The sequence below is a fragment of the Pangasianodon hypophthalmus genome, chromosome 7, assembly GCF_027358585.1.
Source record: "Pangasianodon hypophthalmus isolate fPanHyp1 chromosome 7, fPanHyp1.pri, whole genome shotgun sequence".
Lineage (NCBI taxonomy): Eukaryota > Metazoa > Chordata > Actinopteri > Siluriformes > Pangasiidae > Pangasianodon > Pangasianodon hypophthalmus.
In genome coordinates, this window is record NC_069716.1 from 4796102 (window position 1) to 4818941 (window position 22840).

A 22840-nucleotide genomic window follows, 5' to 3' on the forward strand; every position below is an offset into this window, starting at 1 on the left:
AGGCCCCTGCTGAAGTGTTGCTCTTGTCCGTGGGGTTTTCATCATCCCCCTCTCTGTTTGGTCTCTAAGGGCCTTGCCACACATCTTGTTACCACGGTAACCGCAGCCGGGCCTGGGGGAGGAGTGGGGCCAATTAGGTGTGGCCACTTAAGAAAGGTCTTAGCTTTCTGTGTTTGACCAATCACAGGGCATGGAGTGTCTGTTGTCCCAGAGGACCTCGAGAGGAAGTCATTGAACGTGAGACAGAGAAAGGAAGAGGGATCAATGTGACGCTTCTAGAAATATTATATTGCCATGCATAAGTATTCACCCCCTTGACTTTTTCCACATTTTGTAATGTTACAGCCTGGAACTGAAATGGACTTGATTGAGATTATATATCATGGGTCTAAACAAAATACAACACAATACTGAAGTGGGCTGAAACTGCACTATCATTCTTTACCAAAAAAGACCTAAACAATGTGATTCCATAAGTATTCACCCCCACAGTAGTTCTGGTGCAACCGGTTGCCATGACAAGTGATAGATCTAGTTAAATGGAGATGACGTGTGTAAATAAAGTGTCATGTGATCTCAGTAAAAATACACCTGTTCCTGGAAGAACCCAGAGTGTGTTAGAGAAATACAAACGCCTAAACAAACACCAAGGAGCTATCAAAAGCTATCAAATTCTAGTTGTGGATAAGTCATGGTTTAGGTGTTAAAAAAAATCCCACATTCCAGAGAGCACCATTAACTCCATTATTAAAAAATTGGAAAGAATATGGCACAGCAGTGGCCTAAAGGAGGCCATCCACCGGGGTAAACAGGGGATTAGTGAGAAAAGAATGACGTATAATCCCAGTTCAGTTCTCGGTTGTAACATGACAAAATGAGGAAAAGTTCATGGGGGGTGAATACTTATGCAATCCATGTTAGAGGCCCTGTTCTTTGTAACACTATCAGTGACAGTCTGTTGTGAATAGTGTGTATTATGCTCCCAGATGTTTTTTTTCATGGGAGAGAGAGAGAGAGAGAGAGAGAGAGAAGCGATAGAGGAAAAGATCTGGTACAGATTTGGCAAAGCTACACTAACATGTAGTGATTGTTCAGTCCTGATTTCGTGTGTGTGTGTGTGTGTGTGTGTGTGTGTGTGTGTGTGTGTGTGTGTGTGGATAGGAGTGCGTGGGTGGGCGTGTTGTGCATGGAAACGTCTGTCTTTGGAGCTTTGTGCTCTTGAGTAGCATTTGGCTCATAATTACAGCCCATGCAATTACCTTGATTCAGTATTTGGTGTAATTGCTTGATCTCATGACCTGAGCCAGCACCGGGTACATCAGCCACCCTCTGAGCTCACCGATCATACATGTACATCTTTAAGGCACTGGTTTTATTTCAGATCAGAAAATCTTCCCAGAGAGCAGAAATGATATATAAATGCTATTTTAAATACCACAGTGGGTTTAGGGCTGAGGTCCTGTTTGCCTCCTGTTATTAATCTGAGAGGGAGTAGAAGGAAGTGAGAGATGGAATGTGAGCGATGGACGTCAGAGCTAAAGAAACGGGGTTCCATACATTCTTTCCATGTTGTATTCAGAAACGATTTTGGGAGAAAAAGAGAGCATTTTTTTTTCTGCTTTTTGTTTCATTCGAGCCAGAAGCAAGCACTGAAAAAAAGCTGGACCTGACTGGCATCTAGTGGCAAATCTGTGCACTTTCTCCACATGGTTTACCTCTAAAACCTGAAACTAATTACCACCTCAGATTTATTCCATGATGTATATAACCGGTTTTAAATATCAGCCCAAATTCAGCCCTTCAACATTTGATCAGAGAATGATTGTTTAATAGCACAGTGCTGTTGAATTCTCGAATCTGATTGGTCAGAAGGTTTTGATTAACTTTCTATAAAATCGGTTTTGACAGTAGTTCCAGCTGCAAGGCAAATCACAGGTTTATATTAATGTGTTCGTTGTTTCTATAGTAACAACAAATTCACAGCGACGTCTGTAGCAGATGCTCCACATAATCTAAAGCCATTTTAAAAATGTGGTGTGTTAACAAAAAAAAAAGAGCCTAATTATTGATCTGTGAGGAGATATTTATTTACCATTTATGGAAGGAGTCTCCAGTGTCAGCACTTTGTACGAGTCAGAGGTAAAGCTATAAGTTTTCAGACCCTGGAAAGTTTTTTTTTTTTCTTTTCCAGGATGGAGGGCTTTTCATTTTTGCTTTTTTTTTTTGACTTCAAGAGAGAGAAAAGAGAGAGAAAAAAGGAGAGGCCTGTTTGGGAACAACCATTTATAGCTGCTATAAGTGATAACAGGAACTAATGTGCTTTGTAGATGTTCCACAACGTTAAATGCAACTATAGACCTAAAAACTCTGACGTGTCATTCTTTAATTTAAAATAAAAATTGGCAAACAATGTTTTGACTTAAAATCCCAGCACTGCCAAGCTGCCACATTTGGGATCTTGAGCAAGACCTTCCGCTTAACATTTAACTCCTCAACTGTAAATTGCTTATAAGCAAAAATGTAAATGTAACTCAGCTTCATGTCAGGCTGTCACACCACCATGCCATTGATTATTTCCCTGTAACAGCACTTCCTGCTGTCTTTTATTTCTTATGTGTAACCAATCAGAATGAGTTACGGGTATTTACTGTAAACTAAAACAAATATCTGAAAGTAACATGGGTTTTAAAATATTGATTAAAGTAAGACTTAGGGCTAGTTTGAATGCAGCTTGTGAGGAAACTTGTGTTATATATATATATATATATATATATATATATATATATATATATATATATATATATATATATATATATATATATATAAAACGTGCATATATTGAACCCCTTAACGTTTGCGTTACAGTACTGTAGTTCTGTGGAGTAACAGCAGGTGGAGACACAGGCTGAGACGCTTCTCATATGGTGGTTAAATGGTGGTTATGATCTGACCGAGCTCACTGTTTTGTAGTGAGTGGAAACCCTGTAAAATATTGCATTAATCCAATTTAGAATCCAAAGTGTCGCATATACTGCCTCTTTTTTTATTTTCTTTAAGCAAAATGGCAGGTCTTATCCATGTTACTAGGTCTCTAAATTGAGATTTGATGATGTGTTGTGATAAAGCACAGTGTGATAGTGACTTAATATGAACTTATCTTCAAATATTCAAATCCAAATATTACCAGGAAGTGCTATTTCAGTCAAGGAAATCTTAGCATTGGTAGATGTCAAAATATCGATATCGATGCTAACATTTAGTGAGTAGTGAGTAGCGTATGTGTTTGTGTGTGTGTGTGTGTGTGTTCATGTGTGTGAGTGAAGTACCTTTGTGTTGTAATATAAGCTCTCTGAGAGTAGGCTAAATTGAGCCTGTGTGTGAGGACAGAGCCTCTTTTGTCCCACCGCTATCCCAGCATGCCTTTGTGAGCACAAAGGTGGCCCAGTGCTGTAGAGCGGTGTGGCTGTAGGGAAAGGACAGGGGGCACTGTGTGCTGCCACACACACACTCACACACACTTACACCCTCAGTGACTCGCCTCATTGAGGCACCTCTCATTTCCCCAAGTGAATGTTTGTGTATGTGGAGGATTTACTTCCTCCTTAGATCATTTTTGCTTTTATTTTAAATTCTGTTATTTTTCCGCAGAAATGAATTTAATCCTGTAAGACGTCCTGTCCCAGCGGTCAGATAAAATTCCACTTTGAATTTAGAGCGCTTCTCAGTTTTTTGAATGAGAGACAAAACTTGCCCCTGTTTGCTAACATCTATTGTGTACATTATTTTATATTTACAGTTGAGTGCAAAAGTTTGTATCCCCTCAAGGAAAAATGAAGTGGACAAGGAAGGCATTTTGTGTGTTAAGTTTCACAAATTAGTAACAAAAGTAACAAAAATGTCATCTGTGGGTATAAGTGAATTGAGAAATGTTTTATTATTATTAATTTTTTAGTCAGATGAGAACTGAGGAATAGATTTTGTTTTACTGGAACACTCTAGATCTGATGTAATTGGAAGAGGGTCAATATTTTTAATCGCTCTAATTATGTACTTTATATGCACTACAAGTCTGCCTCTTATTGTTCCTGACATCTCTGTTTGGCCAGTCAAGCTGTTTACTGTTGATGTTTTTTTGTTTCTTTTCTTTCTTTTGTTCTTTCTTTCTTTCTTTCTTTTTAAAAAATTTATTCTTACATTTTTCCCAGAAACCATGGGAATGCCCGGACATGGCATGGGGAGAATCTCTTGCTTGCCATTTCTTGCCATTTTCAGTATTTGGGAGTGGGGGGAAAATACACACACACACACACACACACACACACACACAATAGACAATAGACAATATGTCAAAAAATGACGTTATGGCCCCTCAAAGTAGGGTTGGAAGATATGACAATATAATTCCATCAAAATTGTGATAAATGACATCACAGTATGCTTTTCTGAGATATTGTTTTCTTCCATTTTTATTTATGTAATAAATTCAATTGCAAACTGACTGGAAGCAGCTGATATGGTGTTAAAATTTCATACTTAATCTTTAAAATTTTAAAATGTCTGTTGTTCCCCCATCTTTTTGGTGTTAAATACAGTGTCATCATCATACTTCAAGGCCTGACATAAATGCTGATGCTGAAAAGCCTGGGCAGAATTTGCATGCGACACCACTGATATAGAATAATAATTTTGAAAGATTTTTTGAAAACCTTTGCCTCTGATAGCCAGTCAGAGTGTTTTATTTCGAAGAGTGAAAACTGACGGCGTAGTTTATTAAAGCATCACGGCGAGTTGGAGTGTGTTCTGACTGACAGGATTAATTTAGTGTGCTCACTTTTATAATTCTACAGTTTTTCTGCAAAGTAGAAATTTCACTATCTTTATTCTGTAGGTCTGAAAGAGGTAAATGTTTTCAAAATGTTTATTCTTGCTTTCAGTGACGTGTCCTGTGTAGGATAAAGGAGACACTGAATTCAGTGAATTTACACGCAGGAGTTTTGGCGCTGCTGAAAAGCTGTCTGTTTCTGTGTCTGAACATTCCTCTAATTCCATTTAATCACTCCCACTTATAGCGCAAGAGGGTACTGACTGCAGCCCTTTACCCACAATGTGTACGTGTGTGTGTGTGTGTGTGTGTGTGTGTATGTGTGTATGTGTGTAAAATGAGATACTGAGCTCTGTTCTCTTTCTGTTTCCTCTGCAGGATTTGGAGATTGTATATTCATATTTACATGGTATGGAGGCGCTGTCCAATCTAAGAGAGCATCAGCTAAGGTAAAAGTGAACGTGTGGGTGGATGGATTTGTGGATTTGCAGCGTGGGATGAATGTTTGAATGCTAACATTTATATATAGGCCAGAATGTACAAGCGTGATATATTCAAAAAATGCAATGCAATGAGAACTTCACATGCCAGAGCTTTCGTTGTGGTTGGGATACATGCAAAAGAGAAACATGCTTTGGGAAAGCTGATCATTTTCATAACTTTATATACTGGAAAATGTCCAATGGCAGAAACTGAACAGATGCAAATAGTATTTGTGTCAATTTACTGATATGAAATAAACAAAAATTCACAAATTCACAGTATAAAATCAGTTCATTTGGTTATTCAAATTAACTTAGTAACTGTAAGAAATAATTCATATTTCATAATTCAAGTTCATCAAATTGATTAAATACATTTTGTATTATTAATTAAGTGAGTGTTTGGCGCCCCCTAGTGCCATTCAGTGTGTTTTGCTGTTGTATAAAATAGCACATTTATGATTACAGTTGTCCTGTAGAACATTTGAAGAGACATTATCAGTGCCTTCAGAGGTGTCAGTTTCATCTATAACAATCTTATAAAGACTTAACATTGAATCTAATTAGTTTCTAAGCAATAACTTTCAGCTTCCACTCTCATGTTCATCATGAAAACCAACCAGTTCTACATGGAAGCACCACTGGTCAGGTATTATGTGGGTGGTGAATTGTTAACACTGTCTTGATCATGTGTGTGTTACACTGATACATGTGGTAAAGTAAATTTTTTATATAATTATTAATATTTTATATATTAATAATAAATTCCCCCCACATATTTTATTTGTTAATACTATAAAAATCTGCTCTATCATCTCATCATAACGTTTCTGATTTTTGACAGAACACACGTCATGTTTATGGACACCCTGTCTATATTGTCTCTCATTTGTTTTCATTTTATACAACTGAACTACGCAAATCTTCTAAAAACAGAAATGCCTTGAGTAAGGTGTGTAAAAGTGTATGTAAAGCAAAAAACATATCCACATCCATATTTAAGGTTTAAATAAATTGCAACTTAGCAGTGCGACGGACTTCTTGAATCATTGGGATTGCTACAAAAATTCCCAAGACAATCACATAAACCTACTTCATCATCAGAAAAGTAAGCATTGGGGGCCATCAAATGGAAACTGTGAATTCATGTGTTCAACTAAATGTAAAGAAAAAGTATGTTTGCTTGAAGACTTGAGAACATTCTTGGTAGGCAGCTGGGAAATATGGATGCTGAGAACAGAAGCTAGCTAAAGAGTAAGGCTAACAATTTGGCTAGCATGTAGCTGGTAAGGCATTTATATAGACATAGTAAAGGTATACTGACAGTGCAAACAGAACAAACTGATTGGGAATATCAATATTTCCCTCAGATATGGTGGTCATTTGCACGTAAAAGACTCTGTACAGCAATTACAGACATAATTACAGTTAGCATCAACCAGAAACCAAACGTGTATGGATTCCACTGTAGAATTCACCAGAAGAATTCACCAGACTTCAGAAACAATCTGTTTTATATGAAATCTTTTTGGAAACATGTTGAAGATTGAATGGAAAGGACGAAAAAAAAAAAAAAAAAAAAAATCAAAGTTTACACTGTGAAACATGCAGAAAATCTTCATTTAGTAATGTATTGAAGTATTTTTTTGCATTGTTTCAACCTCTCAGAAAGGTTTCTCAGGTCATTGTACATCCTCACAACGGATTAGCTTCAGGAACAACAACACTAAACCGCATGACTTGGGTGTTCCAGAACATTCCAAGCCCTGAGGCCTGTGAGGCCCCTCAGTGGTCTACAGGCGTCCTCAGGAATGCCCTTCACGGGAACTGATGTGAACTCTCAACACCAGCAGAATGTGGTTTCTGACTTTATTGTAGCGTTAGGAATGTGTTGTGCTGTTCTGTGGTGGCCTGAGAGTCAAAATAATCAAATAAAAAGCAAATTTCTGCTTTCTTATAGGTGTGTAATTTTTGAAATGGGGTGGGGGTGGGGTGGGGGATAGGTGTCTGATGGTTTTTACCTCAGCTAGGCTTAATGTTGACTGCACTCTTCATGAAACATTATTTCATAATGTTTTACAGTCAAGAAAATGTGCTTCTAAAGTAAGACCAAAAAATGACCTCCTATGGAGTTATAAAGGGCTTACAGAAAACGTTCTAAAATAAGAATTCAGATTTCAAGAACTTTAAAAGAGAAAAATAGACTATTGAATAGAATCATAGTGCTAACCTACCCTACCTCAATAGTTAAATGTAATAACTGAGCATGCTCTAGCCCTCTGAATAGACATGCTAGTTTAGCCTCATGTGCGATCTGTGTGAAGATTTCATGCCAGATAGAAAAGAAGTCACACCAGGGGACAGTGATTGCATTTCAGTGTGGCACTACTGCAACACACATTAAGACATTACATTAAGACATTACATTAAAACATTAACTTCTGACGTGAAGTCAACTTTTCGCTCTTAAAAAAAAGCGACGTCCATTGATTGTTTTTCAAAGAAAAGGTGTAAAGTAACATGCAGTAAAGGTTTTGCTTTTATTTGACATGTTGTTCTCATGTCAGAAATGAAAAGCAATACCATGTGTATTGCTTGTTTTTCCCCGCTAATGGAATTAGTTTGCTATCTGGCACTGTTTCTTCTCTATAGATATTTTGTAGATCAGATCAACCTTCAGGTTTTGTCAAATCCAGAAATAGGAGTGCGGCATTAATTTAATTCCATGGGTGTAAGGAGAATTCTTCTTTTGCCAGTGTGGGCTGATACTTGATTAAACCGACTTTCCACAATGTTCTCACTTCACTTGCTTACCCGGATGTTAGCTACTGGCACCACCCACTAGCGCATGTTAGCCAATTAATGAAACGAAATGTCAAGTTGCATCAGATTGCTCTAGTTAATCTGACATTTAATGAAAATTAACAACAAATTGTCAAAGAAACAACAGCAGAAGGCTGATGAAACTCAAGTCACAGACTGAATTTGATAAGACTGAACTTATGATCAACATGAAAATTCTCAGATGTGTGTGGTAGCCTGGGGAAGCCATTCCCATGCTGAAATTTGGACATTTTCTATGTATAGGTTTGACAGCTAAAGACTTTTCTGAACTGAAATGTGTCTCTCTTTTGCATGTTTCTCAACCAGAAGTAAAATTCTATCATTTTAAATTGTGAAAAGAGAGAAATTTGCATTTAAAGATTGCTTTCTTATTGTGATAAAAATAAGCATCGTGGACGTTTTGATGTGTGTTTCTTTTTGGTGAAATATATTTATGGTTTACTAAATCAAAGAATGTTAGAATCTGAAACAACTTTGGCCAAAATTGTATTCATTTTGGATGGATTTTCCCAGAAATACGCCACCCGTACTCCCTTCACGTACGCCACTCTGACATTAATCAAGTTAATAAAAGAAGAAAGTCCAACGAATCCTAAATGCAAAAAGGCTCTTTCTGTTTCAAACACTCATCCTTTGTCCTCTTTGAATAGAGATTTTTTTTTAAATAAGAAGACATTGATGGTGATGAACGCAAAAAAAAAAATTTATGACACTATGTGGAGCCATCTGCCAAATTGCATTAGCTTTCACAGCCTGTGACGTTCTCTCTCTCTCTCTCTCTCTCTCTCTCTCTCTCTCTCTCTCTCTTTTTGCAGGATGATGTGTGAAACTGTGCGTTATGAAAGACATGAAGCAAATGAAGTGCTTTACTAGTAAGTGCACTTTTTTTTTTCACCATCAGAGAAAAGTAAAGGTTTTTACCTTTAAGATAAAACCATTAAAAATGCTGATGTTAGATGTGGTCATGTGGCTGCTTCTTGGATCTCGGGTGTCACAGATACTGATATTGATCTTCATCTTACACACACTGACCCACTTTTGGCTTGCCCCTCTTTTTTTTTTTTTTTTTTTTTTTTTGCAATTGTGTGTGTGTGTGTGTGTATGTGGGTGTGTTTAGTAAGTCCCCCATGTCCTCATAATGTTTTTGGAAGGCTATTCAGGCATTTTCTCGCTTCTGTCCTGTTCTGTTCTGCCTGGTCTGGAAGACAAATGCATACACGCACACGCGCACACACACACACACACACACACACACACACACACACACACACACGTACACCACTGTCCCAAGTGTGTTTCCAGCCCCCCATGTGCAGACACTCCCCTCCAATTTCACACTCCATTTTCTTTTTCTCCTGGAGGCAGACGAAGGATTCAGGTCTCGCTCCGGGTCAGTACACAATGCCCATGAAGATGAGAGGCTGATTTACTGAGCTGTCCTGTTTTGTGTGTGTGTGTGTGTGTGTGTGTGTGTGTGTGTGTGTGTGTGTGTGTGTGTGTGTGTGTGTGGCTGTTAATACCATTAGCATAGCCGGTCATTCTCATTTGGCTGTTTTAATGTATGACCTTGTGCAGTTCGGGGATTGCAGATGATGTGATATCATATTAGTCATAAGTTAGTACTGAATTATTCTATCACAATAATTACCCCTGATATAATAGCCCTGTAAATTCCTTAGAATTTATTTTCAAGCATTATTTTCCTTTTTTCTGTTTTTTTCCCCCACAAATACACACTTTTACCCAAATATTCTGTTAAGGTTTATTAAAAAAAAAAAAAAACTGAAGCAAGCACCGGAGCCACCATGACCAGTTACTGAAGATTAATGTATGATTAAATGAATGGATGAAAAAAAAAATTCATTAAATATTCCCATATATTTCCTGAATAAATGCAACTATTGAGATAATATTATTCACACACGTTGGCTGTACACTCTCCTTGCTATCTACCCCATTAACTCGGAATCATTATCATAGTCAGGCGTGTTTAACAGATTGTGAAGTAGCAGGTGCGTAGCATGGATGGCTTGCGGGTTAATTTCTTCCTCTTCTTCTCGTTTACTTGAGTGAAAAAAAAATCTGTAGATGGAGACTAGAGAAGCACCAGAGAAGCGTTTCCTTGTGTGTTTTCTTTTTGACAGGTTGCCAATATTACACATCCATGGTGATGCTCTCACAGCAAGATCAGAGGCCATACACACACACACACACACACACACACTTGAAATCCAAAATTAGCCTAAATGACTTGATATATAGAGCTGCAACACTGATGTAGCAACGAACACATTGCCATGTTGTGTGTGATGTCGTGGTTTTATGTGTGTAATTAACATTTCATTAACCTCACTGTTCTGAAACCTTTTACTGTTTCGCTTAATGTGTGAAGCATCCACATGGAGGCTGGAATGTTAAACAAAATCCTGCTGTGATAATGATTGGAAGTGTGTGTGCATTTGTTTGTGTGTATGTGTGTGCATGTGTGTGTAGGATTGTGTGCCCAGGATTACCTGTCTCAGTAGGAAAGCAATAACGTAATATATAAATAAAAAAAAAAAGAAAAAAGCAACAGGATACATGAAAATAATGAGTGGCGTAATGAGGTCACGTGACACCGAAATACTTTTACCACCATGAAGTTGATTATTTCCCTGTGACAGCATGCCCCGAAGTGTGTGTGTGTGTGTGTGTGTGTGTGTGTGGGTGCATGCCCATACGTGTATTTAGGATTAAGGGTCTAGGATTCCTCATTAGGAAAGGGGTTACATAATGGTATATGCAAATTAGTCCCCTCCCCTTTTGTTGTCACATTTCCTCTGATTGGCTTATTGGGGATCTATTGCTTGTGACCAAGTGTGTGTGTGTATATATGTGTGTGTGTGTGTGTGTGTGTGTGTGTGTGAATGTGTGTGAGTGAGTGGGTGTGTTACAACGCTGTTCATTAGCCGAAGGGGAAGACACGACTGGGAACTCCCGTGCCTTGTTCCTTGTTTTGCGTGTGTGTGTGTGTGTGTGTGTGTGTGTGTGTGTGTGTGTGTGTGTGTGCATGTGTGCATGTGTCCATGTGCTTGCAGTAAAATATTAGCTCTTCATTGTGTGCTCACAGACCTACGTGTGTGCAGACAAGATAAAGTTGTTCTCTCTCTGCCTTCGTATAGAAGTTAGATAGGCACCCTATGTAGTGCGCACTAAACCCTAGCCGGGACTTCAGTGATTTCGGATGCTGCAGCAGCTGTCTTCTGTTTCATGCTGATAAACCAGCACTATGCTTTATTAACTAGCTCTCAGCTTTAAAGCTGCACAATAACACAGCACACGTCTCCGTTCTGTGCGCACACACACGCACACACACGCATGCACACACACTGTGCTAATTTAAAAGGCCGCAACATTTCTGTGCAGCCGTGATGCCCATAAAGTCTCGCCATTGCGTGTGCCGTAATTACATTTAATTATGGGTTTTATGTTCGATACATCAAGGCCGTGTATAGCGCAATAAGCTTTTACTGGTTCAATTTCAATTACAATATTATGGTCGTTTAATGCATGCAAGCTGGGTGTTGAGGGCCTCATTTAGTTTAAACGTCCCCTGTGTATGTGTGTGTGTATGTGTGTGTGTGTGTGTGTGTGTGTGTGTGTGTTTTTGTGTGTCTGTCTGTCTGTCTCTATGTGTATTCTGTGTCTGTCTGTCTGTTTGTCTGTCTCTGTGTGTGTGTGTGTGTGTGTGTGTGTGTGTGTGTGTGTAGATGCAAGTGCTATCCAGTAGTGGATCTTGGTCATCCATCATTCTGTACACTGGTCCACACACACGCACACACACACACACACTCGCACACAGTTCCCCATGGATTCTATATCCTCTCCTGGTTCTGACCCAGCCATTGATGGCCGGTTGCTGTGTATTCCCAAAAACCCAGATTTCACACACACACAAACACACATGCACACAAACTGAGAGCAAAACTGCAACCACAAAGCCGCAACAACACAAGAGCTGATTTACTTCAGCACACACATCTCTCTCCCTTTCTTAGCTATTTATATTTTTTAGAATTAATTTTATAATACTTCTATTAATCTATAAATGTCTTCATGGCATCAAAACTCTGTAGCTGAATGAAACTATGGGGTGTGCTGTTATAGGAAAATAATCAGCTACAGGATGGTGGGATGCGGCCTGACAGGAAGCCGGGGCTTCTGTTAACACCATCAAGTTAATTATTTCCTCATGTTCCGAAGTGGTTTATTCTTCTTATACCACAGTAATGTGCCAAAAACTACAATCTTTAGTTATTAGAGAATGACATGTTGTACTTTTATCCATTTAGTGATGGCATGATAGTACTTTTTATTTTCCGATACGTTACTGATACTGAAATCTTGAGTAATAGCTGATATCGATACCCATCCCATATTTGTTGCCTTAAAAACAATTAAACTTTGAACATTTTTTAAAACTGAGGCACTGAAGAAAAATACATAGCTAAAAACATGACTTACGCTAAACTACGGCTTTGATTATTCAGTAAAACTTTTTCATACAATAATCACGTACATGTCAAATATCATACAGTATGTGAACATTTCTAGTTCTTTTTAAAACAAATCGTTTCCAAATCCAATTCCAATCTTTTTTTCCTCTGAAATCTGATCCACCATTTGATGCTGGTATCGGACTGAGCTCGATCCTGGGTATCAGAACGGTGCTGTGTCTAATTTATATACAATGTTACGTGTAATGTTGCGGAACAATATAGTTAGTTCATGTTATCACTTATGATACAGTAGCTATAAACTGTTGTTCCCTCACCAGCCTATCTTTTTTCTCAGTCTTGAAGTTAATTAGACAAAAAAAAAAAAAAAAAACGCAGCTCGTCATGTTACTGAAAGACCTGAAATCCTGAAAGTAGGTCAGTGTAAACTTACAGATTTACCTCTGACTGTTACAAAGCCCTGACACTGGAGATTGCTTCTAAAAAGGCGGAAAAAGCATTCATTGCATCGTTCGGAGATCGCGAGTTCGAATCCTGGAGATGCCGAAACCATGCGTGGCCACGAGTCCAACAGAGCAAAAATTAGCCATGCTGTCTGGGTGGGAGGGGCATACTCTCTCTCCCCTATCAATCACAGCAGCACTGGCCAGTCATGGGTCTGCGTAAGCTCATGTATGTAGAAGGGGGTGAATAGCGCTTTTCTCCAAGTGTGTTACGCCGTCCTGTGACACGGCATGAGGAGGAGTTCGAAGGATGAGGTCGTCTGGCTTCACGTGTCTCGGAGGAAGCACGTGTTAGCTTTCACTTAAATAAATAAACAAAAACTTCAATTTTTTTTTTTTTTAAATTTTTGAATTTTAAAAGTTTGACCAGTGCAGTGAGCTGAACAGGAGCTACACTGGAAAATACGAATTAATCCTTCGTGTGTGTGAACAGATTAGACTTTTAAAACTTATAAAATCCTTGGAGTATTATTCTTTTTCCAACCCCAAATCTGATTGCGTAATGGATCTGCTGCAAGCAGCTTCTTAAAAATGTTCACTGTTTTCCTGAATCATTGGCACTGTGTGAGTGGAAATACATGAAATCCAGTGTGATCAAACTTAACACAACATGTTTGTGTAATATTTTTTTTTTTTGTTTTTGTTTTTTCCTCCCCTTATATTTTCTTTTTTTTTTTTTCTTTATATATTTTTAAAATTTTTTGAATGTATATTAATGTTTGTATGTTATTAAAAAGAGCTATAGAAATAAAACAATATTTTAAATAAAATATGTATAGATGTGTTTATTATTATTATTATTATTATTAATTAATTAATTTATTTCTAATAAATGTTAATCACTTGAAAATGACTAAATATTGAAAATCCAAACCATATATGGAAAGCATGCCTGTGTGTGTGTGTGTGTGTGTGTGTGTGTGTGTGTGTGTGTCTGTCTGTCTGTCTGTCTGTCTGTCTGTGGCTGATACATTTCAACCAGTAAGATTAGGTAGGTGTAGAAATTTGTGTGTCTAGCAAAACTCTTCTTCCTTTTGTCTGTCCCTGAGGAGTGATACTTGTGTTGCTGATGGATGAAGGATGGATTTTGGTAGCTCCACCCATCCAAACTAGTTTTCTCTTTCTGTCTTAGACACACACACACAGAGTCACGTACACATATACACAGCAGTCTATCCCGAGCTTCTTTCCGCAGGGGATTTGGGATTGTCGTCGTGTTTTTTTTTTTGACACGCAATGCAAGAATATTTCTGTGACCCAGTTCAGTCAGCACTGTGCTGATGATGCAGAAGATGTCTCTCGCCCCCTCTTTCTCTCTCTTTCTCTCTCTCTCGCGCTATCTCTCTCTCTCTCTTGCTATCTCTTTCTGTGTTCCACCGATTAATAATTGAGCATTCAGGTTTTGCCTGTGATTCAAAGCGATGCAGTGGAAGCGGAGGCAACAGGGAGGAAGGGGAGTTGAGAGAAGAAGAGCGAGGGAGTGAGGGAACCAGGGAATGAAAGAGAAAAGAGACAGAGAGACAGAGAGAGAGAGAGAGAGAAAGAAAGAGAGAGACTCCTGCTGTGTCAGTGCATGTGCCGGAGTTGCCTCATTAGCCCTGTTGTGGAAATGTTAGTAGGTACACTTGTGTGCATCTTTGTGTGTGTGTTTGTGTGTGTGTGTGTGTGTGTGTGTGTGTGTGTGTGTGTGTGTGTGTGTGTGTGTTAGTCATGTGGTCTTAAGGGGCCAATTTCTGAGATTTATAGTTGCCTTTGAAGCACAAGTTTTTGGAGCAGAGAATAAAGAAAGGACTGGTGCATATCTGCAATCTCTTCATTAACACACTCCGGCTCCGGTAGAGAGCAGAAATGTTTCCCCTAGAGTTCATTTATGGACTCTGCCATGTTTAGATCACGTGACCATAGAAGATGCCTTGCACACTTATTGACAGCTATTGTTGCTTTAGGTTGTGTCTCAAATGGCAGTTTAATTTCTGTCCGCACATTGATGTGTAAACCTATAGTAATCCCTCAAATCCCTCAAAGGGTTAAACAAAAAAAACAAGCATTTGGTACAAAACATTAGTGGTTTAAGTGCTATAATATAGACACCTGAATAGTGACTTATGTAAATAGGTACAGAAAATCATCACTGAGGATCATCACATAATCCAAGTGAAACTGGTACTATTTGGCTCAGTTCCGCACTGCACATTATTAAGCAAACCAAAAAAAAAAGAAGGAAAATGGCTGATTGGAGTGTAGGGCTGAAAACATACTAGTAAACACTGTTCTTTCTAAGCTGCATGAGTGCATGGTTGTGCACCTCTGATGATGCTCCCATGCAGAAAAAATCAAACCCGTGCAGACCGCAGACACAAAAATGTGTATAAGAAAGTTAGTAAGTTGAAGACAGATAAAATGATGCCAAGCTCCTGTTGAAATCACAAGAATCTCATGCGCATGGGGAAAACAGAGGCTGCAATAAATAAATGCTTAGCAAATTACAAAAAAATTAGTTTAAAACATTTTATGTATCGCATCTAGCATTTAATTTCTTTCCTTTTTTCCCCCTGATTTTCTGTCTAATTTAGTCTTGGCCAATTCCCACCCACCAGTTAAGTCTCCCCTATCATATGACAGCTACCAACCCTGGAGGGTCAAAGCTAACACGTACTTCCTCTGAGACAGTTTGCTTAGTTTGGCTCAGTTTGCACCTCAGTCAGTTTAGCAGCTCACATCTACAAAAAAAAAAATGCTGCAACCCATAATACATGTTGTTTGGTCACTTCCTGCAGTCGGGTTGATTTGGAATCGCTTTCTCAAAGCAATTGAAGTCAATGCTGCATATGTGAAAGCAGCACAAGTAACGTTTCATTTGCAACATCAGTAGTGCAGTAGTGTGTCTCCAGGTGACTAGGTGTCAGTATGTAACATCTTACTATTGTTTATGATATAACCACAATGACTTGGAGGTTTTATTTACAAATCTGTTAAGTGGCCATTCTATTTCAAACTTTTATGGATGTGTTATACAGTGAGTAAGTCCCTTATTAAATAGGAGGGAGTTTGTCATGCATCAGAGGACACTGCTCAGATCCTTGAATAACCTTGATCAGTGGCCTGCTGTTTCTGAGAGAAAACCTAACTCTGTCTATGTGGAACAAACTCACTAGGACTCCTGCTGCTACTATGAAGGTTACTAGGTTGAGCAAGCAGTCAAAATTTGATAAGGTCTGATGGGCTAGAGTGGGACTGTACTGTATCTGTTCTTTTATAGACCTGTCTGAGGTTTTTTTTGGATGAGGAGCCGCCATAATGTGTCTGAAACAATCAACAACAATTTATATCGGTGGGTATAAACAGGGGTCAGTTTTGTTCATCCATGTTATCTTCTCAGATGTTGACAAAAGTCTTGAAGTCTTGACTTTTGTGGAACCAATAACACCACCACCACCAATGGTCATAATTAAAATACTACACTAATAAAGTAGTATGAAGTTTAGTCTGGGGCTGATTTCTTTTCGGCCCAGACTGTAGGTTCATGTAACAGATCGTTCACAGTCTTGTCAGATGACAACCTCACCAAACCTCAGAGCATTGGTGAAATGCCCTGAGGTTTGGTGTCCAGTGGGGCTAATTTATTGATACCCATTTCACTGACACATTCAAAACACATCATCAATAGTGATTAAGAACGTCCATATGAAGTAAAATAAACATGAACAATATGTATTACATTGTTGGTCACTGATTTTCATGGCTTCATCATGAAAATTCATCATGGCTTCATAGGTGATGAGGGATTATGTTTTCGGGTTTCCATCATTCCATCCCAAAGGCTTATTAGCATGATATCTCAAGAACAAGTGGTTCAATGTTTGTAGGATTTATATAGAATTACACAGAATTAATTATTAATTGTAACCAGCAGATGAATTTATTAGATTTGAGAACTGATCCAAGGGTCAAGGTCACATCAAGGTCAAATGTTTGAAATAGTTTTTCTTCAATAGCTTTCTCACTATTTGAAGTATATTTTAAGTGTATTTCGGGGATACAAATTACTAACATAAGGACTAGACTTGCTGGTGGCAGAGGCGTCCCTGTTGACGCTGTTGGTGCCGAGTTCTACTTGTTTACATACTAGCAGTAACACAACATTTACGTGTTTGTTGGCGTGCACTGTCCAGCGATCGGATGAGAAACGATAATAGCTATATATAGCTTCTGAAGCTAACTAGTTAAACACTAATTCACTGATCAGTGTTTGATTTACATGTTACATGCTTTGTACTAGCTTCATTACACAGTAGCAAAGCCAGCTAAATGTACTAGCTACGAACACTTGCCAGAGGTGTCATTGATTTCTCCTACTTCCTTTCAAGTTTTTATTTCATAATGTCGCTGTACACATTTAATGAGCTCTTGTATACAGGATACGCTGACAGGATAAGACAGGATAAGAAGAAACCATGGTTATAAGTTGCTGTGCCATATTTGCACTTTAGAAAGTAAATGGAAACTAATTGCAAGTAGAAACTAAAGAAATGTTGGACTACACGTTCAAAAGTGACTTGTTGAGCTGTGGCTTTGTAATGCTAAGCCATCACTGATTACACCCAATGTCCATTTAGTTCTTCATACTATTGATTGGTGGTTCTTTTGTGAATGACGAAGATGTTCTTTGCTCATCAGATTCCTTTTGGTTCACTTTAGTCAGTAGGAGGTGAAGTTTGGTGGAGTTAGTCAGTAACTCTGCGGCCTTCTTGGCACTTAGCCCACGTTCCTTCCTGCCATGGGACACCATGAGAAGATGTGTTTACTGAGCGGTGTGTCAGCATGCAATTTCCTTAAACACATATACTCACACACATGACTGCATTCACAAATGTCTTTGTTAGTGCTTCTATATTTGTGTGTTTGTGAAAGAGAAAGGGTGGATGTAATGAGTAGTCTCCTGGTTTACCTCCTACCGTTTGTCTCGTTTCTTCACTGTTGTCCTTCAGGAAAACTATCATGCCTTTTTCAAAACGAAGAAGCAGCAAAAAGTATTTGGACTTGGGGATGCAAGTCATGGTGGTTGGGGTTGTGCTGGTCAGTGAGCGTAGCCACAGTAGCCACTTACGTCAGACTGCGATGGGAAAGTCTGGTATTGGTCATCTGAGACATCTTGGAAAAGTCAATAGTAGTTGGTAGTTTCTTTAAAACATGACATTGTATTTTCTGCTGCATTGACTACAGGGATCAGGAATATACAACTAATAGATAAAGGGATAGTGCATGGATACCTACTGCATGTACTTTTAACCTAATATCTATATATCTAATATCTATAATTACTGCAGGCAGGAATTTCTGTACTGAAGAAAAGGACAAAACTCATTGACCCACATCTTTTATAATGAAAGCCTAAGGGGCAGTTGTTGAATTGTGTCAATAAGCATGTATGTAGACATTGTGTAGCTTTGTCACCTCACAACTCCAGGATTCTATCCTGATCTTACTGTCTCTGTGGAGGTTCACATGTCTCGTGTCCATGTGGGCTTCATCCAGGTTCTTCGGTTTCCTCCCTTCTCCTAAAAATATGCCGGTAGGTGAATTGGTGACTCTAAATTGCCCCAAGGTGTGAATGTGTGTGTGAGTGTGTGTGTGTGTGTGTGTGTGTGTGTGTGTGTGTGTGTGTATATGTGTGCGCACATGGTGCGTGGTGTTGAACTGGCGTCCCATACAGGGTGTATTCCCACCTCATACCCAGTGTTACTGAAATAGGTTCCGGATCTACCGTGATCCTGTTCAGGATAAAGTCCTTACTGAAGATGAATGAATATAACACTTATTTAAAACTACAACCTTTCCACTCCAACCACGACAGACATGAGAGAACGTCATAGCAAACCTTTTCTTGTGCAGTTTTAACTTAATTTCAGTTCCTCACAGCTTCTTGGAAGTTTTGGAATCCGCGCGGCGTCAAGTGGAAACTGTTTTTAAATGCATAACGATCTGAAAAAGCCCTATCCTGAAAGCAAATTATACATATTTAGAGTTTAATTTTCAAATATCTTTGATAAAGCTTTTGCAAACGTGTCTGAACATCTGCGCGTAGATATCCATTATAAGTGAATTTGGTATAAACTTGTTTTTTGTTCTTTAAAGTTTTTTTTTTGGTTGTTAAAGAGAAAACACTTGAAATTATATTTCAAGATAATCATGTGCTACAGATACTGTAGATGGTATTTAGTTGAAAATGTTGGAGTATTCCTTCAACCCTTGCATGCATAAATTATTTAAAAATTGCACGTCATATGAATGGCTTTTTCTACATATAACTCACATTAAAGTCAGTGGATTGTCGATATGTAGGAATATCATGAGTAAAAAAAAAACAAGTAAAATATTATACCTGAAATAAAAAAAAAAAAAAAATTCTAAAATTCTATTTATTCTGTTTGTAAAAGTCTTAGCATTCAGGTGTAAAATATTTAATATTGATGATGGAAATTATTCGATCATTTTTAGCACAATATAGCAGGATGCTTGACTTTTTTTTCTTGTGCAAAATTTACAACAGTTTATGGACTGTCGAATGATACAGCTGATTTTGGAGGTAAAAATAAATAAATAAATAAATAAATAAATAAATAATAAAAGAAAGTCTTCAAAAAAATTGTTTTTAAAAAGCTAAGACATTGGAGTCTGGTGTAATAAAAATAAAAATAAATATGGGATTTTGTGTAAAGATTTTATAAATCTTTTGTAATCATTTCCTGATCACTCGAGTGATTTGGAGGTGATTTATAACTTATAGTTTCCTACAAACTGCCTTAAATTGCCCATCCGTAAGTGCACCGAAGGGTTTTCTTTTTCTTTTTTTCCTTTTTGTTTCTTCCCACAAGCTCAGAATTAGTGAGTGTGTCATCTCCTTTCTTGGAATTAAGAACCTTATCTGTGTGTAATTCTTCAAAACCTTTATTTCTCCTTTCCTCCCTCTCTCCCTCAGTCCGGATGACATTGGCAGCTGCTGGTACATCCTGCTCTCTGGATCTGTGTTCATCAAAGAGTCCATGTTCCTGCCCAGATCCAGGTATGTAACACAATGTCACGGAAATGTCAGCACATGTAAATCACCATCGCATTGCATCACAGAGGCTTTGACGTTCAAGTCAGAGCCCAGAGTTAACACGTGTATTTGAGCAGAGATTTATGGGATTGCCTGAGAAGCCGGAGAAGCCGGAGAAGGACATGTGATGCCGTGTTCCAGTCTGACTGGCTCAAATGACGAGTCCCTCAGTGCCAGTGTCGTCCATGTTGAAGGTCATGGTACAGAGTGTAACCGATTAGTGCTCATTAACCAAACATACTGAAGGATTAAATATTTGAGGTGATCTGGGAAACCCATTGGATGTTACCAAACATGCCTTTCTGCAAAGATCTGGTTGGATTAGGCAGATAAGAAGCCAGTTGAACCAACACAGCTCTATAAACAAAAGATATAGACTCTGAATAAACGTAATAAACATAACTGACATAGTTTTCATGGTCAATATTGTAATTTGTTTAGCTTATTTACTGCATATTCAAGAAAAAAGCAACATGTGAAAGGAGTTTTCAGAACTTTATATAGTAGAAAAGGGCAACATTTCAGCATGTGAAGCAGTTTCCCAGGCTGCCATTTCCCTTTTTTTTTTTTTTTTTCTCTTTCCCATAAATAGACTTATGAGTACTGGAAACTCATTGGTTAAGATTCTGAAAGTTTATGAGTTCAAATCCCAGAGCTTCTGCAGAGACCACTGTGTCCTTGAGCAAATTAGTTAACCTTCATCAGATCAGCTTGGATTAGATTCTGGCTTATTTGTAATTACTTTTCTGTAAAAATGAATTCATGTTAATTAACAGGGGGTATTTAATTTTACACTACAGTAGCCCTGAAAACACTTCTACACCAGAGAATGAATGTACAGAGCTAATGTATTTATCAGTCACACTCTCACTTTAACGTTGTTAGTGTGCTGGAACACACCCAGGGTGCTTTTTAAAATTTTTGAAACGAGCCGCTGTAATGTGCGTGTTCACACTTCAGTTACTGTTCATCTAAATACAGACAGGTCAGGACGGTCCAGGTCACATGACAGATGGTTAGTTTGGCTCATGCCTGCACATGGGCAGAGAGCTCACGCATATAACCTTCAGAACTTTCTCTGAAATAAAGTAAAAACCTTTATAGTGTTCTTCATCGAAGGGACAAAGTGAAGAACCCATTGGAAACTCTTCTTCTTCCTCTTAGTCCTTCTGCTTCATTTTCTTCCTCTTCATCCTCTTTTTCTCCCTCTGCTTTTTCCTCGTCTTCATCTTCCTTTTTTTTCCTCTTCCTTATCCTCATCATCATCCTCATCCTCCTCCTCCTCCTCATCATCATCCTTTTCTTCCTCTTTTTCTTACTTCCTTTCTTCTTCCTTTTTGTCATTCTCTTACTATTGTCTTCCTCTTCATCACAATCTTATAATTTTCTTCTTCTTCTTCTTCTTCTTCTTCTTCTGTCTTTTCAAACTCTTCAACTTCTTCCTCCCGCTTCTGCTTCCTTTTCCTCTTCTTCACTCTTCCTCTTCTTCTTCTTCTACTTCCTCCTCCTCTTCATCCTCCTGCTTCTTCCTCTTCTTCCTTGTCCCCTTATCATCATCATCATCCTTTTCTTCCTCTTTTTCTTACTTCCTTTCTCCTTCCTTTTCATCATTCTCTTACTATTGTCTTCCTCTTCCTCACAATCTTATAATTTTCTTCTTCTGTCTTTTCAAAGTCTTCAACTTCTTCTGCCTCCCGCTTCTGCTTCCATTTCCTCCTCTTCACTCTTCCTCCTCTTCTTCTTCCTCCTCCTCTTCCTCCTCCTGCTTCTTCATCTTCTTCCTTGTCCCCTTATCTTCATCATCATCATCATCATCATCATCATCTTTTTTTCTTCTGCTGCTTCCTCTTCCTCCACATCATCCTCTTTTAGTGCCTCTGCTTCTTCCTCCTACTGTCTTCTTCTTCTTTTTCTTCTTCTTCGTCCTCTTCTTCCTCCTCTTCCTCCTCTTCCACGTTCTCCTTCTTTTCTTCCTCTATGAACTATTCTGATACAATTTTCTTTTTTTTAACCAAAGGTTGTCAGATTGTCAGTGCAGGTGTGATTATTTGTATCTGATGTGCTTTAGAGAAAACAAAATGCTATTTTCACCTTCATACCCGCTCCTCAGCCCTCGCTCATTAATATGTAGCGACTTTGTTTGAATTTTCACACATGCAAATGGATTTATCTGCATCACGTTATTAAAACATGGTTCCGTTCAAAGGTTTAACCTTGCATCCTGTCAGAACCATCTCCAAGTAAGCTGCATGTTCAGGTGAAAGGGGCTGGACAACACGCAGACTCTTCAATAGGAGGGAATCGAGGAGAAAACCACCAGTTTGGAGTTTTAATAAATGCTTAAAACCAGAGGATTATCAGTTCGAGTTGATGGCTTCACTTCAGCAGCCTGGTTCAGGTTCAGGTTCAGGTTCAGGAGAGGCTAAAATCTCATTTCCCCCCAAAAGAATCCTTTTAATTCACAACGGCACAACTGTATTATGAAAAAAACAATGGCTTGTAGCATGTTTGATTAGAAGGAAGTTTTGAAATGGAGCTTGAAAATAGCTTTGTGAGGGCCACCTGCTACTTTTGCCAGCGGTTATGTAACTAAG

The 22840-nt window shown here is 38.5% G+C and overlaps 1 protein-coding gene across 7 annotated transcripts in view; it reads left to right on the top strand.

The window, feature by feature from the left end:
- The window catches only part of rapgef2b (Rap guanine nucleotide exchange factor 2b), a 120732-nt gene that overhangs the window by 27929 nt on the left and 69963 nt on the right, over positions 1-22840 (top strand). For all 7 annotated transcript variants that reach the window (XM_034305818.2, XM_034305817.2, XM_034305823.2 and 4 more), the window contains exons 2-4: positions 5201-5271; positions 8964-9020; positions 20127-20210. In XM_034305818.2, coding sequence (XP_034161709.1) covers positions 5201-5271; positions 8964-9020; positions 20127-20210 — 212 coding nt within the window. The remainder of the gene's footprint in view (positions 1-5200; positions 5272-8963; positions 9021-20126; positions 20211-22840) is intronic.